General features: G+C 37.4%; 2 protein-coding genes across 2 annotated transcripts; both read right to left on the bottom strand.

Annotated features, from left to right (window-relative positions):
- Positions 1 to 6422: 6422 nt before the first annotated feature.
- Positions 6423 to 8697, bottom strand: LOC103937809 (cold-shock protein CS120-like). Its single transcript, XM_009347773.2, has 2 exons — positions 8313 to 8697; positions 6423 to 7835 (listed from the first exon to the last, which is right to left on the bottom strand). The coding sequence occupies exons 1-2, from the start codon at positions 8538 to 8540 to the stop codon at positions 6639 to 6641; spliced, it is 1425 nt and encodes a 474-aa protein (XP_009346048.1). The 5' UTR covers positions 8541 to 8697; the 3' UTR covers positions 6423 to 6638.
- Positions 8698 to 10412: 1715 nt separating this feature from the next.
- Positions 10413 to 11289, bottom strand: LOC103937810 (cold-shock protein CS120). The gene has a single exon (XM_009347774.3). It carries the CDS (start codon positions 11231 to 11233, stop codon positions 10631 to 10633), a length of 603 nt encoding a protein of 200 aa, XP_009346049.1. The 5' UTR covers positions 11234 to 11289; the 3' UTR covers positions 10413 to 10630.
- Between the last annotated feature and the right edge of the window lie 4300 nt (positions 11290 to 15589).

Below are 15589 nucleotides of genomic sequence, written 5' to 3'. Positions count from 1 at the left end.
GACTTGGTAATGTGGCATGTCTGTTGGTGATAGCCTTCTAGGTCTTCTTGATCTTACCGACACTATCCTGCAAGTTTTTCTCGTTTTAATTTTTATTTAGATTACAATATTCACGTACTTTTTCATACATAAAAATTAATTTGAGTATGATCACATTTTTTTTTACAATATTCATGTAATTTTTTTTACTTTTTATATTTTTTTTTTAATTTTTAATTATCCAATTGAATAAATTAAAAAAGATATATGATGAAAAATTAACAAAAGTATGTGAATAGAACTTTCCTAACTTAGACATATGCCGACAGACTTGGCACCATCAAATCTTTTGCTCCACACGAATTTTCTACGCTCCAAATAAAAGTGATATTTTTTACATAAAATTAATTTGAGTATGATAACATTTCTATGTCATATTGATGTATTATATAATGTAACAAATGATGCAGGTATATAATTAGCATCTAATGATATAAAATTTATTAATTAATCTAATATGTACTATAATTTGTCACATCAAGTGATACATAAAAAATGGTGCAAAAATTTGTCAACATTTTCTTTGACATAAATGTGTTCAAATAGTATTATTTTCATTTTTTGGTCAATAAATAGTGTTATTTTCAAGCACATCAATATTCATTCAAAAGTAGCTCATCCTTTTTTCACTTGCTATTTTTGTTTTGAATATTGTCACATCCCGGCCCGGGGCGGATCATTTCCCGGCCCCGCTCCACCACCGTAGCACGATATTGTCCGCTTTGGGCCCCGACCACGCCCTTACGGTTTTGTTTCTGGGAACTCACACGAGAACTTCCCGATGGGTCACCCATCCTGAGATTGCTCTCGCGCGCTACTCGCTTAACTTCGGAGTTCCTACGAAACCCGAAGCCAGTGAGCTCCCAAAAGGCCTCGTGCTAGGTAGGAATGGGAATATACATTTAAGGATCACTCCCCTGGGTGATGTGGGATGTTACAATCCACCCCTCTTAGGGGCCCGACGTCCTCGTCGACACACATGCGTCCATGGCTAGGCTCTGATACCAAATTGTCACATCCCGGCCCGGGGCGAATCACTTCCTGGGCCCGCTCCACCGTCGTAGCACGATATTGTCCGTTTTGGGCTTACCATTCCCTCACGGTTTTGTTTTTGGGAACTCACGAGCAACTTCCCAGTGGGTCACCCATCATGGGATTGCTCTAGCCCCCTTCTCGCTTAACTTCGGAGTTCCTACAGAACCCGAAGCCAGTGAGCTCCCAAAAGGCCTCGTGCTAGGTAGGGATGAGAATATACATTTAAGGATCACACCCTTGGGCGATGTGGGATGCCACAATCCACCCCCCTTAGGGGCCCGACGTCCTCGTCGGCACACACGCGACCAGGGTTAGGCTCTGATACCAATGTCACATCCCAGCCCGGTGCGGATCACTTCCCGAGCCCGCTCCACCACCGTAGCACGATATTGTCCGCTTTGGGCCCCAACCACGCCCTCACGGTTTTGTTTCTGGGAACTCACACGAGAACTTCCCGATGGGTCACCCATCCTGGGAATACTCTCGTGCGCTACTCGCTTAACTTCGGAGTTCCTACGGAATCCGAAGCCAGTGAGCTCCCAAAAGGCCTCGTGCTAGGTAGAGATGGGAATATACTTTTAAGGATCACTCACCTGGGCGATGTGGGATGTCACAAATATACCCTCCTTCCATTTTCACTATATTTTATTTATTTATTTTTTAGAAAAAATTAGGACAATTGGTGGTAAATCACGATTATCTACTTCTTTTGAGCCCGGAAAAGCTATGAAAAATTTTATCCTGCTCATGGCCACAGTCAAACAAACTCCTCAGCTCAGAGCATTGAACCCAAGACCTCCCATATTTTTTTGTTTATTGGGAAGTTGCAATATGTGCCCTTATTACTGAATCACTTGATGTGGTTTTCCATTTTCACTATGTACTCTCTACGTTTAAGTGTGGATTACAAAGTCCTCAGCGAATTAGAGTTAACTAATTCAAAATTATTTTCATTATTATTGCAGGATATAAGATTGTACTTTTTAATTGTAATTAGTGTAACATTCTTATTTAAATAGGATTGATATAACCATTTATCCACCATTGGACTTCGTCGGACAATGATCATACTCCACTAGCTAGTGGTAAATTTCAATGGAGGCGTTGTGCAATTAAAGAATTGGGTGTTTATTTAACTTAACTTTTTGATTAATGAACAAATCAAACAACGCTTAGACAGAAACCAGAGTGTTATTGCTCTATTTGCACATTTGTCTTATTTAATTTGTTCAATTCTATTGATTCCTTTGATTCAAGGTGATCTAATCTAGAGTTTAATTATCTCAATTTGTTCATTTATTTTGAATTAATTATTTTTACTTGACTAATTGTTGGATTGGTTGGTTTTTGATATGGGAAGGTGTTGCACGGATGAAGGAGAAGGACAAGTTGTTCTTGGTGGATTAACTCCATAATCATTTAACCATATGAAAACATGGGATCCTCACAAAACCCAGTTTTCTCTCAGGACGCGTCGCTCTCTCATTTTACAACCCCATTTTGCATTCTCCTCATCATTTTAATGTAAAACTGTTCGTGCGACTCTAGAAATCCAGAGGAGGAAGAAGACGACGTGCACTTTTGGTGAGATTTTTCAGTGTGATCGTCATACGAGATAGTATACCACGTGTCGTTATATAAATGGTGGGATATGTGTGTTAAAAAGTTAATAACTTAAAAAATAAAATTTTCCACCACTTATATAAAAACACATGTTGTACCACTCATGTTCATGTCACAACTAAAAATTTCTCGCAGGGAGGTGGGGGGAACCGATATTGCTGCTCCAAAGAAAGATTAATCCGATAATGATTACACACACTAGAGAGTTGATAGAGCCGTTTCAGTGGCCAGAAAAAGAAAACAAAGAAGGAAGAGATGGACTTCCATTGCATAAAATATTTGACTTGATGGGTACACTTAAATAATTTTGAGGGGCCACATGCCACAAGGGATAACATGCATTGGTTTTCCATCCGACTACTTTTTGAGAAGAATGTTTCAGCCAAGGGAAGAGTTTCTATCTTATTCGACAACACAACCAATACGGACGTGAGTGGTAAAATGTCGTACAAAGACATGATTTTTCTCCATACTCTATGTATTCCTCGGTTTGTTACAAACATCAACCAAAAACAATTTAATATTACTGTCCCCCTTTTGCCCAAAAGCACTTATGGCTAAGGCAATCATTTTTTTCTTCGATTCAATATCTATCTTACATGATTACTATAATCTTGTGTATTTTGGTCTGTGAATGTTCATATTATATAACTCAATCATAAGAAGGTTGACTTCATTTTACGTTTGTAATCAGTTTCATTTTCTCTCCAGTTGCGCGAGATTTTACCATATAATTGATTGTTGCTTATCTATATATTGAAGATTCGGATAGACGCCAAAGGCTTCATGTATGTTTAGAAGAGAATGCTTTTGTTTGGAATGAATGTGTCTTTAATCATCTCTCACGGAGGGATTTATAAGATGTTACAATCCTATCATTAAGGAAAGAAATAATTTACATAAAATTATAATAAAATAAGAATCCCAAGATCACAAGAATATATACACAAAAGTCAACAATCCCCCTCAAGTTGGTGCATATATATCACACATGCCCAACTTGTGTAAGAAACTTAAAAACTTATGACTTGAAACAGCCTTTATGAGAATATCTGCCAACTGATGGTCAATTCTTATTGTCGATACCTCAATTATCTTCCTTTCTAATTTTTCTTTGATAAAGAATCAGTTAACTTCAACATGCTTTGTTCTATCATGTTGTACCAGGTTATGTGCAATGTCACGGGCAACTTTATTATCACAAAATAATTTCATAGGCTGATCATGTTCTATACCCATATCTCTTAGCAAAAGCTTAAGCCACAAAATTTCACAAATCCTCAAGGCCATACCTCTGTATTAAGCTTTTGCACTGGAATAGGCAACCATAATTTGTTTCTTACTACTCTATGTAACCAAGTTACTCCCAACGAATGTAAAGCAACCTGATGTTGAGTGTCTGTCATCCATTAGGAGCCTATTTTAAACCATAGAGTGATCTGTGTAGTTGACAAACATGCTTTGGTTTTGCTTGATCTTCAAAGCCAGGTGGTTGTTGCAGAAACATTAATTCAGTAAGTGTGCCATGTAGGAAGGCATTACTTACATCGAGTTGATTGAGAAACCAATCAAATTGTGCTGCAAGAGTGAGAATGAGTCGAATAGTCACATGTTTGGCTATTGGACTAAAAGTTTCAGTATAGTCCAAGCCTTCTTACTGATGAAACCTTTTAGCAACCAAATGGGCTTTATACATGTCAATAGAACTGTCCGGTTTCCTTTTAATCCGAAAGACCCACTTACATCCCACAAGGTTGTAAGAAGAAGAAGAGGGTACAAGACCAAGTACCAGTTTTGAGAAGAGCATTAAACGCCTCTTGCATTTCCGTTGTAAGAGTAATTGTTGTGAGCCCCGCAATTGAGTCTTTGAGTGGTGTTGCGAGAATAGTTGTTCCTGCCATTGTTGAATCTATAGGTGCCATGATTCTGATAATTGCCACGATTTGGATTCTGATAATTTCATTCCACATTGCGAACTTGATTGTTGAAATGAGAAACATGCTGAGCAACAAAAGCTTGAGGATTAGGGTTTGCAGACAAGGGAATAATACCAGCAGAAGAATTATACGCCTGAAACGGTGCAGTTGAAATTGTCTTCTTTTGATTATTGAGTTGAATATCTTTGCTAAAAAGTAAGCCGTGCAATTCATTAAAAGTCGTAGAACCAATACAAAACTGAATATCATCCACAAATGAGTCAATTTCAGGAGGTCATCCATGAAGAGTGACTAATATTAGTTCTGAATCTTCAATCGGAGCACCAACACTTGCAAATGCATCTGCGATTTCCTCAATTTGCTGGATATTTTGAGCAGTCGTTGATTCACCTTTAACAAGACTGCGAAGACGAGATCGAAGCTCGTGAATGTGAGATTGAGATGCAGAAGCGAGTCGCGATTCCAATTTCGCCCAAAGTTCTCAGGCAGAAGTCACACCAATCGTTTAAGGAATTAAAGATTCAAAACGAGTTGAATTAATCCAGATAAGAATGTTTTGATCATTCTCAAACCAAGTGACTTAGGCTAGATTGAGAGTTGCAATTCGATTCCTTACCAAATCAAGAGAGAAATTTAGGCGGCGTCACCATAGTTCTATCAATGAGACCAGTGAGATTGTAATGACGGAAGATCGGAGCAAACAAAGCGCTCCATGTTAGATAATTTGTACTAGTGAGCTTGATTGGAACCATGGATCCAATATTTTGGATCGTAATGGAAGAAGAAATCACAGAGTTATGATTTGGAATTGCATAAAGAAACAAATGAACAGGAGAATCCAATTCCGAAGAAGGAGATGCAGAGGTCACCATAGTTGTAGGTTGAAGAAGAAAGCACGATCAAGATCAAGAAATTGATCCATTGATCGGATAAGACGAAGAAAATTAGGCGGTGCAAAGAGAAGCAGGAAAATTGGATCGAAGAGGTGTCGTGAGACTAGAGGCAGTTGATACCATATTAAGAAAAGTAATTTGCCATTCATCAAATGAATAACATTACACTTTGGGTATTTATACACAAGCTATCACAACTAACAGACAAGAAAAACCTCCAAAACTAACTAAGATTCCTTAAGCCTATGAGCATTATCTCTTGTAGGTGTAATTACATTTTTATCCTTAATACATACTTGGTACCATACTTTTGGAAAAATATATCTTAACAATTACAATGAAAAACAACTAATGCAAGACATCTTTAAGGGGTGTGATTAGAAGAATGATACCAATTGTACATAAATAAACTAAAACATATAGCTTACAAATGAAGCAAAAACATGAAACCACCCACCAATGGGAGTACTTTGTTGTTGTTGTTGTTGTTCGTTTTTTTATTTATTTTTTATTTTTTTAAGTTTTAAATTTTAAATTCATTCAAAATTAAAATGTGGTGAATTACTTTTATCTTCTTTTGATTCAATTGTAATTTTTTAAATTCTTAAAAGGCAATAAGGTTTAGTGTGAACATTAAACATTGTACGTCACGCATAATGCATTATAATTATCAAAATGTTTTTATAAATAAAAAAAATTCATGCACCACCGTACCGCGCTGTAAAAAAAAAAAAAAAAAAAAAACCCCCCTTCGCATGCGTAAGTAAAAATTCACATACCTCAAGTTATTATAAGTGAACATCTTTTATCTTTTAACTATTAATTTTCATACGGTATATTAAATTTTTATTTTTCGCTTAGAGCTATTTCGGTTTTACTAAAATTACGTAATACGTACTGAATCATTAAATTTCATTTAGCATAATACTGCTCCCAGAAATTGGCGCACACAAATACAATATTTATACAAAGGAAACGAAACACAAAGTTACATGTTAACAGAATACTTAAAAGACAGTGCTGGACGACTGCGTCTCACACAGCCGAGATCACATCAGACGCTCCCTTATTATACACCAGACTCAAAAGTTACACGAGTCGAGACGATGATCTACTTCTTGTGGCCGCCCGGAAGCTTCTCTTTGACCTTCTCCATTATGCCCTTCTTTTCCTGGTGCTCTCCTGTGTTCCCTGTCCCACCATAAGTTGCAGCAGTAGTTGACGTGTCATGAGAATACTGGTTATCCTTATGCCCACCTGGCAGCTTGTCCTTTATCTTGTCCATCATACCCTTCTCCTGAAGGCGCTCTCCTTCTCCTGCATAGGTGGTCCCACCGCCGTAATGTGCACCGGTGGTCGGCCTTGCATCAGAGTACTGGTCATCCTTGCTACCACCGCATGGCAGCTTATCCTTTATCTTGTCCATTACACCCTTCTCCTGGTGGTGCTCGCCTTCTCCTGCATAGGTGGTCCCACCGCCGTAATGTGCACCGGTGGTCGGCTTTGCATGCAAATACTGGTCATCCTTGCTAGCACCGCCTGGCAGCTTCTCCTTTACCTTTTCCATCACACCCTTTTTCTGGTAGTGCTCTCCTTCTCCGGCATAGGTGGTCCCACCGCCGTAATGTGCACCGGTGGTCGGCTTTGCATGCGAGTACTGGTCATCCTTGCTAGCACCGCCTGGCAGCTGCTCCTTTACCTTGTCCATCACACCCTTTTTCTGGTAGTGCTCTCCTTCTCCTGCATAGGTGGTCCCACCGCCGTAATGTGCACCGGTGGTCGGCTTTGCATGCGAGTACTGGTCATCCTTGCTAGCACCGCCTGGCAGCTTCTCCTTTACCTTGTCCATCACACCCTTCTCCTGGTGGTGCTCTCCTTCTCCTGCATAGGTGGTCCCACCGCCGTAGTGTGCAGCCGTGGTTGGCGTTGCATGAGAGTAATGGTCATCCTTGTTACCACCGCCTGGCAGCTGCTCCTTAACCTTGTCCATCAAACCCTTTTTCTGGTGGTACTCTCCTTCTCCTGCATAGGTGGTCCCACCACCATAAGGTGTACTGGTCTGCGTTCCATGAGAGAACTGGTCATCCCTGTTACCACCGCCTGGCAGCTTCTCCTTTACCTTGTCCGACACACTCCTTTTCTGGTGGTGCTCTCCTTCACCTGTGTAGGTCGTCCCACCGCCGTAAGGGGTAGTGGTCTGCGTTCCACGAGTGTACTGGTCATCTTTGTTACCACCACCTGGTAGCTTCTCCCTTATCTTTTCTTTTAGTCCCTTCTTCCTTCTTCCACCTAGCCCATCATCTTCAGACTACAATAATAGAATGTTAGACCTTGTTACAAAAAATATATGTAAATATAATGCACATATCACACTTTTAACCTTAAGAAATTGTTCCATCTAGTAAAGATAACATGTTGATGTAATATTTGAATTTGAAGCATTGATCGTGTTGATAATTGAAAAAACAAAATGGGTAGGGATGCACAAATCTAACAAGAAAACAAAATACACTAATTTTCCGAACAATATTCTTCAAGATACGAATTTGTAAGATGTTATTAATTTAGATCACTAATTAGACCATCGTTGGTGCGCGCAATTTTTCTTGCAAAAGTGTTAAATTTGACAATAGAAAATTACTACTTCTTTGATTTTTCTAGCAACATAAGTACCTCTTACAAGAAAAGTTTATTCACAGGACGCACAGATTTGCAGCATAGCCCATGCATCTAATGAATTAGCTTAGAACTACATTTATATAGAGGTGAAAAGAGGAGAACTTACAGAGCTAGAGCTTCCGGAGCGCTGAAGTACGGCAGGGCCGCCATGACGTCCAACAATCACTTCATCACCAGTCTTGGCATGAGCAGTCCCGTAGCCAGTATCAGTCCGACTGTGTTGAACCGCGTTCCCGAACTCGTCGGTCCTACCGGCTCCGGCACTACTGTTATAAGTCGGGTTCCCGTAGTACTCCTCGGTAGTTTTTTCGGGTGTTGAACCATAATTCGCCATTTTTCAAAAGAACAACAAACAGTAACTGTAGTAACAATGCTTTGCGACTAATACAACAATTGCAGTGACAATATTAATGATTCGATTGGGATGCTGTGTTTGATTAGGAGTTGGGTTGGTTGGTTTATATAGACAACTGATTTGCACCAGCAAGGCATGGAAATATACCGGTGAGCATAAGGCATTTTAACGACTTGGAGACATGGCACTGCTGGGAAAATGATGACAATTGAAAATTAAGGTCGGCAAGATATTTTGTTGCTTTTTGGGTGGGGCATATGGATAAAAAGAAGTATGAATACCTGTTTGAACAAAAAAAAGAGAAAAAGATACGAATACCTGTTCCACTGGTGACCATGGGATTGGTGACACGTGCCCTCTGTACTTGTTCCACTAGCTAGCTCCCACGTGGGTAGTATCTATTGGTCTTAGCCTAGGTCTTATAGACTGGTTGGTAATTTTTTTTTTCTTTTTTTTCTTTTAGGAAAAATTGACTGGTTGGTAACTTGGTGCATCTATTGGTCATAAACTTCCAGATCTTCTAGGTCTTACCGACATGCTATAGGTTAAAAGGATAATATTATAGAGACCAAAATTATAGAAAAAGTTTAGAAATTAATGAATAAGAAAATTAATAATTGGATTATTATTTAAATATTAATAAACGTGTTTATTTTTTATTGATGACATATTATTAACTTGTAAATTTTAATTCTAAATTTAGTTTATCTAAGATATTACCCTATAAGTTATATTGTCGTTTTAATTTTTCTTTTGATTAGAACAACTCAGACATTAATAAAAAGAATCCTATGTCGACAAACTCCACACCTTTAAATCTTCTGCTACACACAAATTTTCTACACTTCAGAATAAAAGTAGGTCACATAATATTACGATTTATTGAAATTTCTTTTTTATTTGTATATGAGAGGTTTAAAGTTTGATTATCACAAAAAATGAATTTAAACCATATTATTATTAGTCTAAAGTTAAGCTCATCCTCTCAACTTTAGTGTAAATAATATGGTTTGTTGAAAAAAAAAAATAATGATGAAAATTAATTTCAAGAGTAATGTTAGAAAGACCACTTTTTTATATTATGTATCACATATAATGAAAAATAATACATGTATATAAAAATCATCCAATAAAATAAAATAAATCAATTAACATGACATGTCAGATCACTTGTTACATTATGTAATACACAAGATTATACAAAGATATCTCCTCAGCATTTTCTTTGACGCAATCGTGTTTAAATAGAATTATTTTTCAAGCAAATTACTATTCATTCGGAAGTAGCTCGTCCATTTTACATGCTAGAACTATTTCTCTTGAATATACCCTTCTTCAATTTTCACTCTCTCTACTGTCTACATTTAAGTGTGGATTACAAAGTCCTCTACGATGAATGATGACCACTGTTAGATTAGATTGATTAATTCGAACCATCTTCGTTTTTATGGCATGTACTATAAGATGCAATTTTTAATTGTAATTAGAATAGAACTACTACCTAAAAATGGATTGACTAAACCACAAACAGAGGTGATACTCTCTACATCTAATAGGTTACACACATTAATTTGCGCTATATAATTGAAGAGGTTGCTTTCGATTATCGTGCCCGACCTATACAACAAAGCAAGTCTTTACCATTAAAATTATAAAAAAATATTGACTTTGCTGGAGATGTATCCCTAGTATGGAATTCAATGATATTTTATGAGTTTCGACTTTGCCGGAGAATGATTATCCCTCCTCTAGATTATGCTCCATTTCAGTGGAGGCGTAGTAAAATTTATAGAATTGGAGGTTTATTTAACTTATCTTTTGGTATGGCAAAATTGCCAATCAAAGAACGCCTAAACAGAAACCAGAATGTTATTGCTCCACTGATGAAACGACATACAAAGTAAATACTACAAAAACACAAACGACACTGCGAACCGCTCGCTGCTCACTCGTGCACGTCAGAAAAAAGTTCACACAGTCACGCCAAGCACCGGTTATTAGCATATTAAAACAACTGACCGGCCCTAGAATTCAAATATATGAATTCACACTTATGCATATATTTGTATTTAGTGGTGTCCACCGGGAAGTTTTTCTTTGATTTTGTCCATGATGCCCTTCTTTTCATGGTGCGCTCCGGTGGTTCCACCGTATGGTGCGGTGGTGGAGGTCGTATGAGATGAGTAGGCTTCATCCCTATGCCCAGTTCCCGGAATCTTGTCCTTGATCTTGTCCACAATCCCCTCATGCTGGCGCTCTCCGGTGTAGGTTGTCCCACCGTAAGGTGTAGGATCGTGCGTACGGCCCCCAGTCCCTGGAATCTTGTCCTTCACCTTGTCCATCAACCCCCTTTCACGGTACTCCCCTCCGGTGTAGGGAGCGTCAGTAGTCCCGTACCCAGTTCCAGTCGTGCCAGTACCGGTATGGGCATGCGATGAGTAGGGGTCGTCAGCCCTACGTGCCCCACCAGTCCCTGGAATCTTGTCTTTGATCTTGTCCATCATCCCTCTTTCCTGTTGCTGCTGCCCTCCTGTGTACGGGTCGTTAGTAGTCCCGTACCCGGTTGTGCCGGTACCGAAGCCAGTGGCTCCGGTAGTGCCATGTTGAATTGGGTTTCCAAACTGATCTGTTTCTTGGGGTGTTGCACCGTATTGGTTCTGATAGTGCGCCATTGTTTCAAACTGATTGCAATTTGATGAAATATTTCCGATTAATTTGACCTCAGACACGGATGGTTATATAGGCAAACTGCGTAGACATGCATGCCATGCACTAGAGTAAATCCATGCCTTCATGCCACGTTAGCAGCCGAGGACACCTGGCAGTTTTTATGACGACACGTGTAGTGTGTTAGAGTCGAACAAGATAAGATCCATTCTTTTGTCGTCAAGCTCTGCTGAAGGCTCGTGACGGTTCACCGCTTCCATATGCGATAGTTGTGGACTAGCTTACGTCCGTACATCAAAATCCGTTGTGTATTGGAGAGATTTTTCAGTGGATCGGCACATGAGATGATACAACACGTATCATTATACAAATGGTATGACATGTGTGTTAAAAATTTAATAACTTAAAAAGTAAAATTTCTCATCACTTACATAAAAACACGTGATTAACCACTCGTATTCCCCTCAAAATTAAAAATTTATCTGTGTATTGAAACTGGGGAGGTGAGACGTGGCAGATTTCAACACGTGTTGGTATTTGGTTAATCTTGATCTTATATTACTAACTTTAGATACTGGATGGGTACCGAAGTTTTTATCGTTCATCGGGTCTCATGTCGATAGATATTTTCCATTGGTTCGTAAGCATTACTGAACCGGCCCAATTTCAGCAAGTTGTGGTAGCCCACATACGGGTCCAATAGGCCTTGTTTGTGGCCTAGTGATGTTGGGCTAATCACCATATGTTGGGTGGATCTGGAAAATCTGCTAGATTGAACAATAGAAGTCGCCCGTGATACGAAAGATGTAAGTCTCGAAAATCAACTTTATTCTCACTTTGCCACCTATAATTCAAAATGTGTTACTCATTTCAAAAATAAATTTTCATTTCACTTTACCTCATTCCGTCACATCCGTCAAAATTATTTTGAAAGGCGGCTTTTCTACGGTGGATCCCGTTTGCCAATTTTGGTATATGATTGAATTTTAAGGTATGGGATACATTATACAATGCTGCGGTTGCCCAAAGTTTTGGGTGTTACAACAAGATCAGCTGACCCCAATCTGGACCTTCATCTGGCTGTGAATACGAAGACGGTAGATGCATATTTTTCTGTTCAAAATTTTCCTCCTTTTTTACAAGCTTCAGAGCTTCTTCTAGAGAACAAGTAGCATTTCCCATCCGTACAGGTCTTCCTCTTGCAGTTTTTTATTTTTTAGTTCGTCAATATTTTTACGCTAAAGGGAAGGGGAGTTCGACTAAGCCACACAATGGGCAGTCTAATTTGGAATCGAATTCGCCATCCACAAGATTCAAACCTAAGACATCTCACTTGTAAGCGAAGAGGAATACCACCAGATCGTAGTATTGAGTGGACTCTTGCAGTTTTGGAAGCTTAATTTTACGATGTTTGGGATACCCCTTCACAGCCTTTAGGGGAGTATACTCAGAGGTTGTTTTGCTTTCTGTATTAATGTTATTTCCTCTCCTTAGTGTAAAAATATATTGATGCATTCCAAAAAAAAAAAAAATTGTTATTGAAAGGGGATGAGGATCCTCTCGGGATCCCTTTATCTTGTCTGTTCATTGTACATCTTGTGGCTAAATTTCTTTAGATACTCTTTATGTTCAATTTTAAATAAAAAAATCAAATAGATTTATAGCCACAGGATGATAGATGAACGGACACGATGAAGTGTTCCTTAGGATCTTCACAAAGAAGATCCGAATAGGACCCTATTCCATTAAAAGGGAATATGAACAAACAAATGGTTTTTGTAGTTATAACTTATATATGTTAGGAAGTTTCAAATTCAATCTCTGGTCCAATTTTGAGTGTGAAAATAACTTTTACACTCTTTTTCTTCGTACTCAAGTGGTCTAAGTTTATTTTTTTTTGTTTGATTCTGTTGTGATTGGTTCAATCTAAATATTAAAAGGATAATACTAGAGATGCCAAATTTATAAACCAAATGATGTGGATGTTGATGATTGAATCTATATCTATATATATAAAGTGATCATCCTAAAATGGTGAAACATTCAAAATACCATAAATTGCCCTTTAAGAATTTCGTAAATTACAATTGAACCAAAAGAAGCTAAAGTATTTAATCATATTTTTATTTTGAATGCATTTAATATTTAAAATTATAGAAAGAAAAAAAAACAAAAACTAAACCTGCCACGTTAGGGGGTTGTTTCATGTCTTTAATTCATTTTTTTTTATAAATAATTTTTTAAAAATATGTAAATTAATTATTTAAATATAAAAATATAAAAAAGTCAGTTGCCAGACACGTATGTGTGGCAAGAGGCTAGTACTTATATTAGGCGATAGACTTTAGTAGCGATGTTGCTATCCTATGGGCTATGAGGACGACGCGTTTTCTAAGGGGCTCCTGAGAAACGCCCATGAGAATAGGAAGTGTGATTAACGGGTTTGATATTAGTTTATTCGTTGATCTTAATATTGTTGATAATTAAAATATCTTTTTAGAGAGACCTCTACTAATAGAATGCTAGAAATAAGTTTTGGTGTCTTAAGGCTTCACAAAATAAAAACTGGACACAAAAGCCCTTGAAACAAAAAAATTTAAAACTGAAGCAAATTATGAATCTAAATGTTCCATACAAAATAGTTTCTCTCAAACTATGTAACTTCCGTAAATCCCATTTCAGACCTTACGCTTTCTTGGCAATTAGAACTTGAAACCCTATACACAGTTACCCAATTGGTAAAATTTAATTGGCAATACATTGCAGTGGAAGCTTTTTTACTAACTATTTTTTTATGTTATTTTGGCATGCTTTTTCAGCACTGGGATTTACTTGAGTTTAGATTGTAGAAAGTAGGATAAGAGAATAATTAGAGTTTGCAATGGTGTTGGATGCATATGAAGAAGAAAGAGGGAAGAAATCCGTGATTCCCATATCTGAAAGGTACTACAATTTTCCGTTTTGTAATGTTGCGAAAAGTTATTAACTTTCTATAAGCCAATGTCAAATGGTTAATAAGTTGTGTTTTATTGTAATGCTTTAGGTTCATGGGGATGAAAGCTGCAATTTACAAACAATTCAAGTTTGAAATATTTTGGTACCAAACTTGGTTTCAGCATTTTCCAAATTGGTGGTTTACATTTTCGAATATACTTTTTTGTTTTACAAATACAAAATTAATACGTCTAAATGCTTTTGGTCTTGTTATTACTTAAGTGTGATTAACATACTTATTTCTTATTAGTAACACATCATTTAATTTGCAAATTTGGTTTAAAATTTTAGTCTTCCTAACGTTATTCGTACTAAAAATAAATACGAGAGTGCATAAATCACTTTTTTTTAGTGGTTCAGTTCGCATTTTTCCAACAGGATCCTTTTCGAATTCTTTTGGTGAGAATCCTGAGGATTCGTAAATCATGTCCATTCATTATACATCGTGTGGTCAGTTTTTGTCAGGTAATGTTTTTATTTAATTTTTAATAAAAATATTTAAAATGATTTTTAACTGCACGATATACGATGAACAAATATGATTCAAGGATCTTTGGAATCCTCACAAAGAGGATCCGACGATCCGATTTCCACATTTTTGGCACCTAAAACAAAGAAATGACACCACCCATCTCTTTTCCAAAGTAGAATCATAATCACCATAGGAGTTGATTACTTATCAATTATTGAAGAAGATGTCAGCGATACTTTGCATCCAAAGATTTTTAATATATAAGCCGCGATGGTCAACTCAAGTGGCAAGCAAGAATGAAGTAATGGGTTAGAATTGAGCTAGAGTAAAGTAATTAATTGGTTAAGTCAAAATACACATTTTTTTTTTCAATATATGAACTACTCAATAGTACAAAAAATTAACGTTCATGATTGTATGATATATTATTTTTACTTAATTGTCAATCTAATTGATATAAAACTAGACAGCTCAGTAATCTGTATTATTGAAGACTTACCCAAAAATAAAGTATAGGTTTCAACTCCTTCCAATTGAATAAACAAATGTGCAATATACATGACGTCCCCTTGAAAGGCAATAAACTAGGTAAAATCTAGTTGAAGACAAGTCCTCACTCAAAAGAGGAAAGAAGAAAAAAAAGAAAGGCATGTCAAGCCAATAATTGATTTATTAGGTACTCCAAAGATGATCAAAGCCTAATCTTAATCGAGAATTAAAAAACCCTAAACACGCTTTGGACTTCGCTTATTATAATTAAAACTTTCTTGCTCATGTGAGCATTGGTGTCATAATTGGTTGGCCACATGCTCTTATCAACCTGTCAATTAAGAATAATTAATTATCATGCTTAGCTTTCTTTTCCAAATGATGTAGTGGGCGGCAACTATTGCCT

The sequence above is a fragment of a genome, unplaced genomic scaffold (genome assembly GCF_019419815.1).
Source record: "Pyrus x bretschneideri cultivar Hongxiangsu unplaced genomic scaffold, Pyrus_bretschneideri_v1 Contig8, whole genome shotgun sequence".
NCBI lineage: Eukaryota > Viridiplantae > Streptophyta > Magnoliopsida > Rosales > Rosaceae > Pyrus > Pyrus x bretschneideri.
The sequence above is the reverse complement of the archived record's forward strand: the minus strand, read 5'-3'. Positions and strand labels throughout refer to the sequence as shown.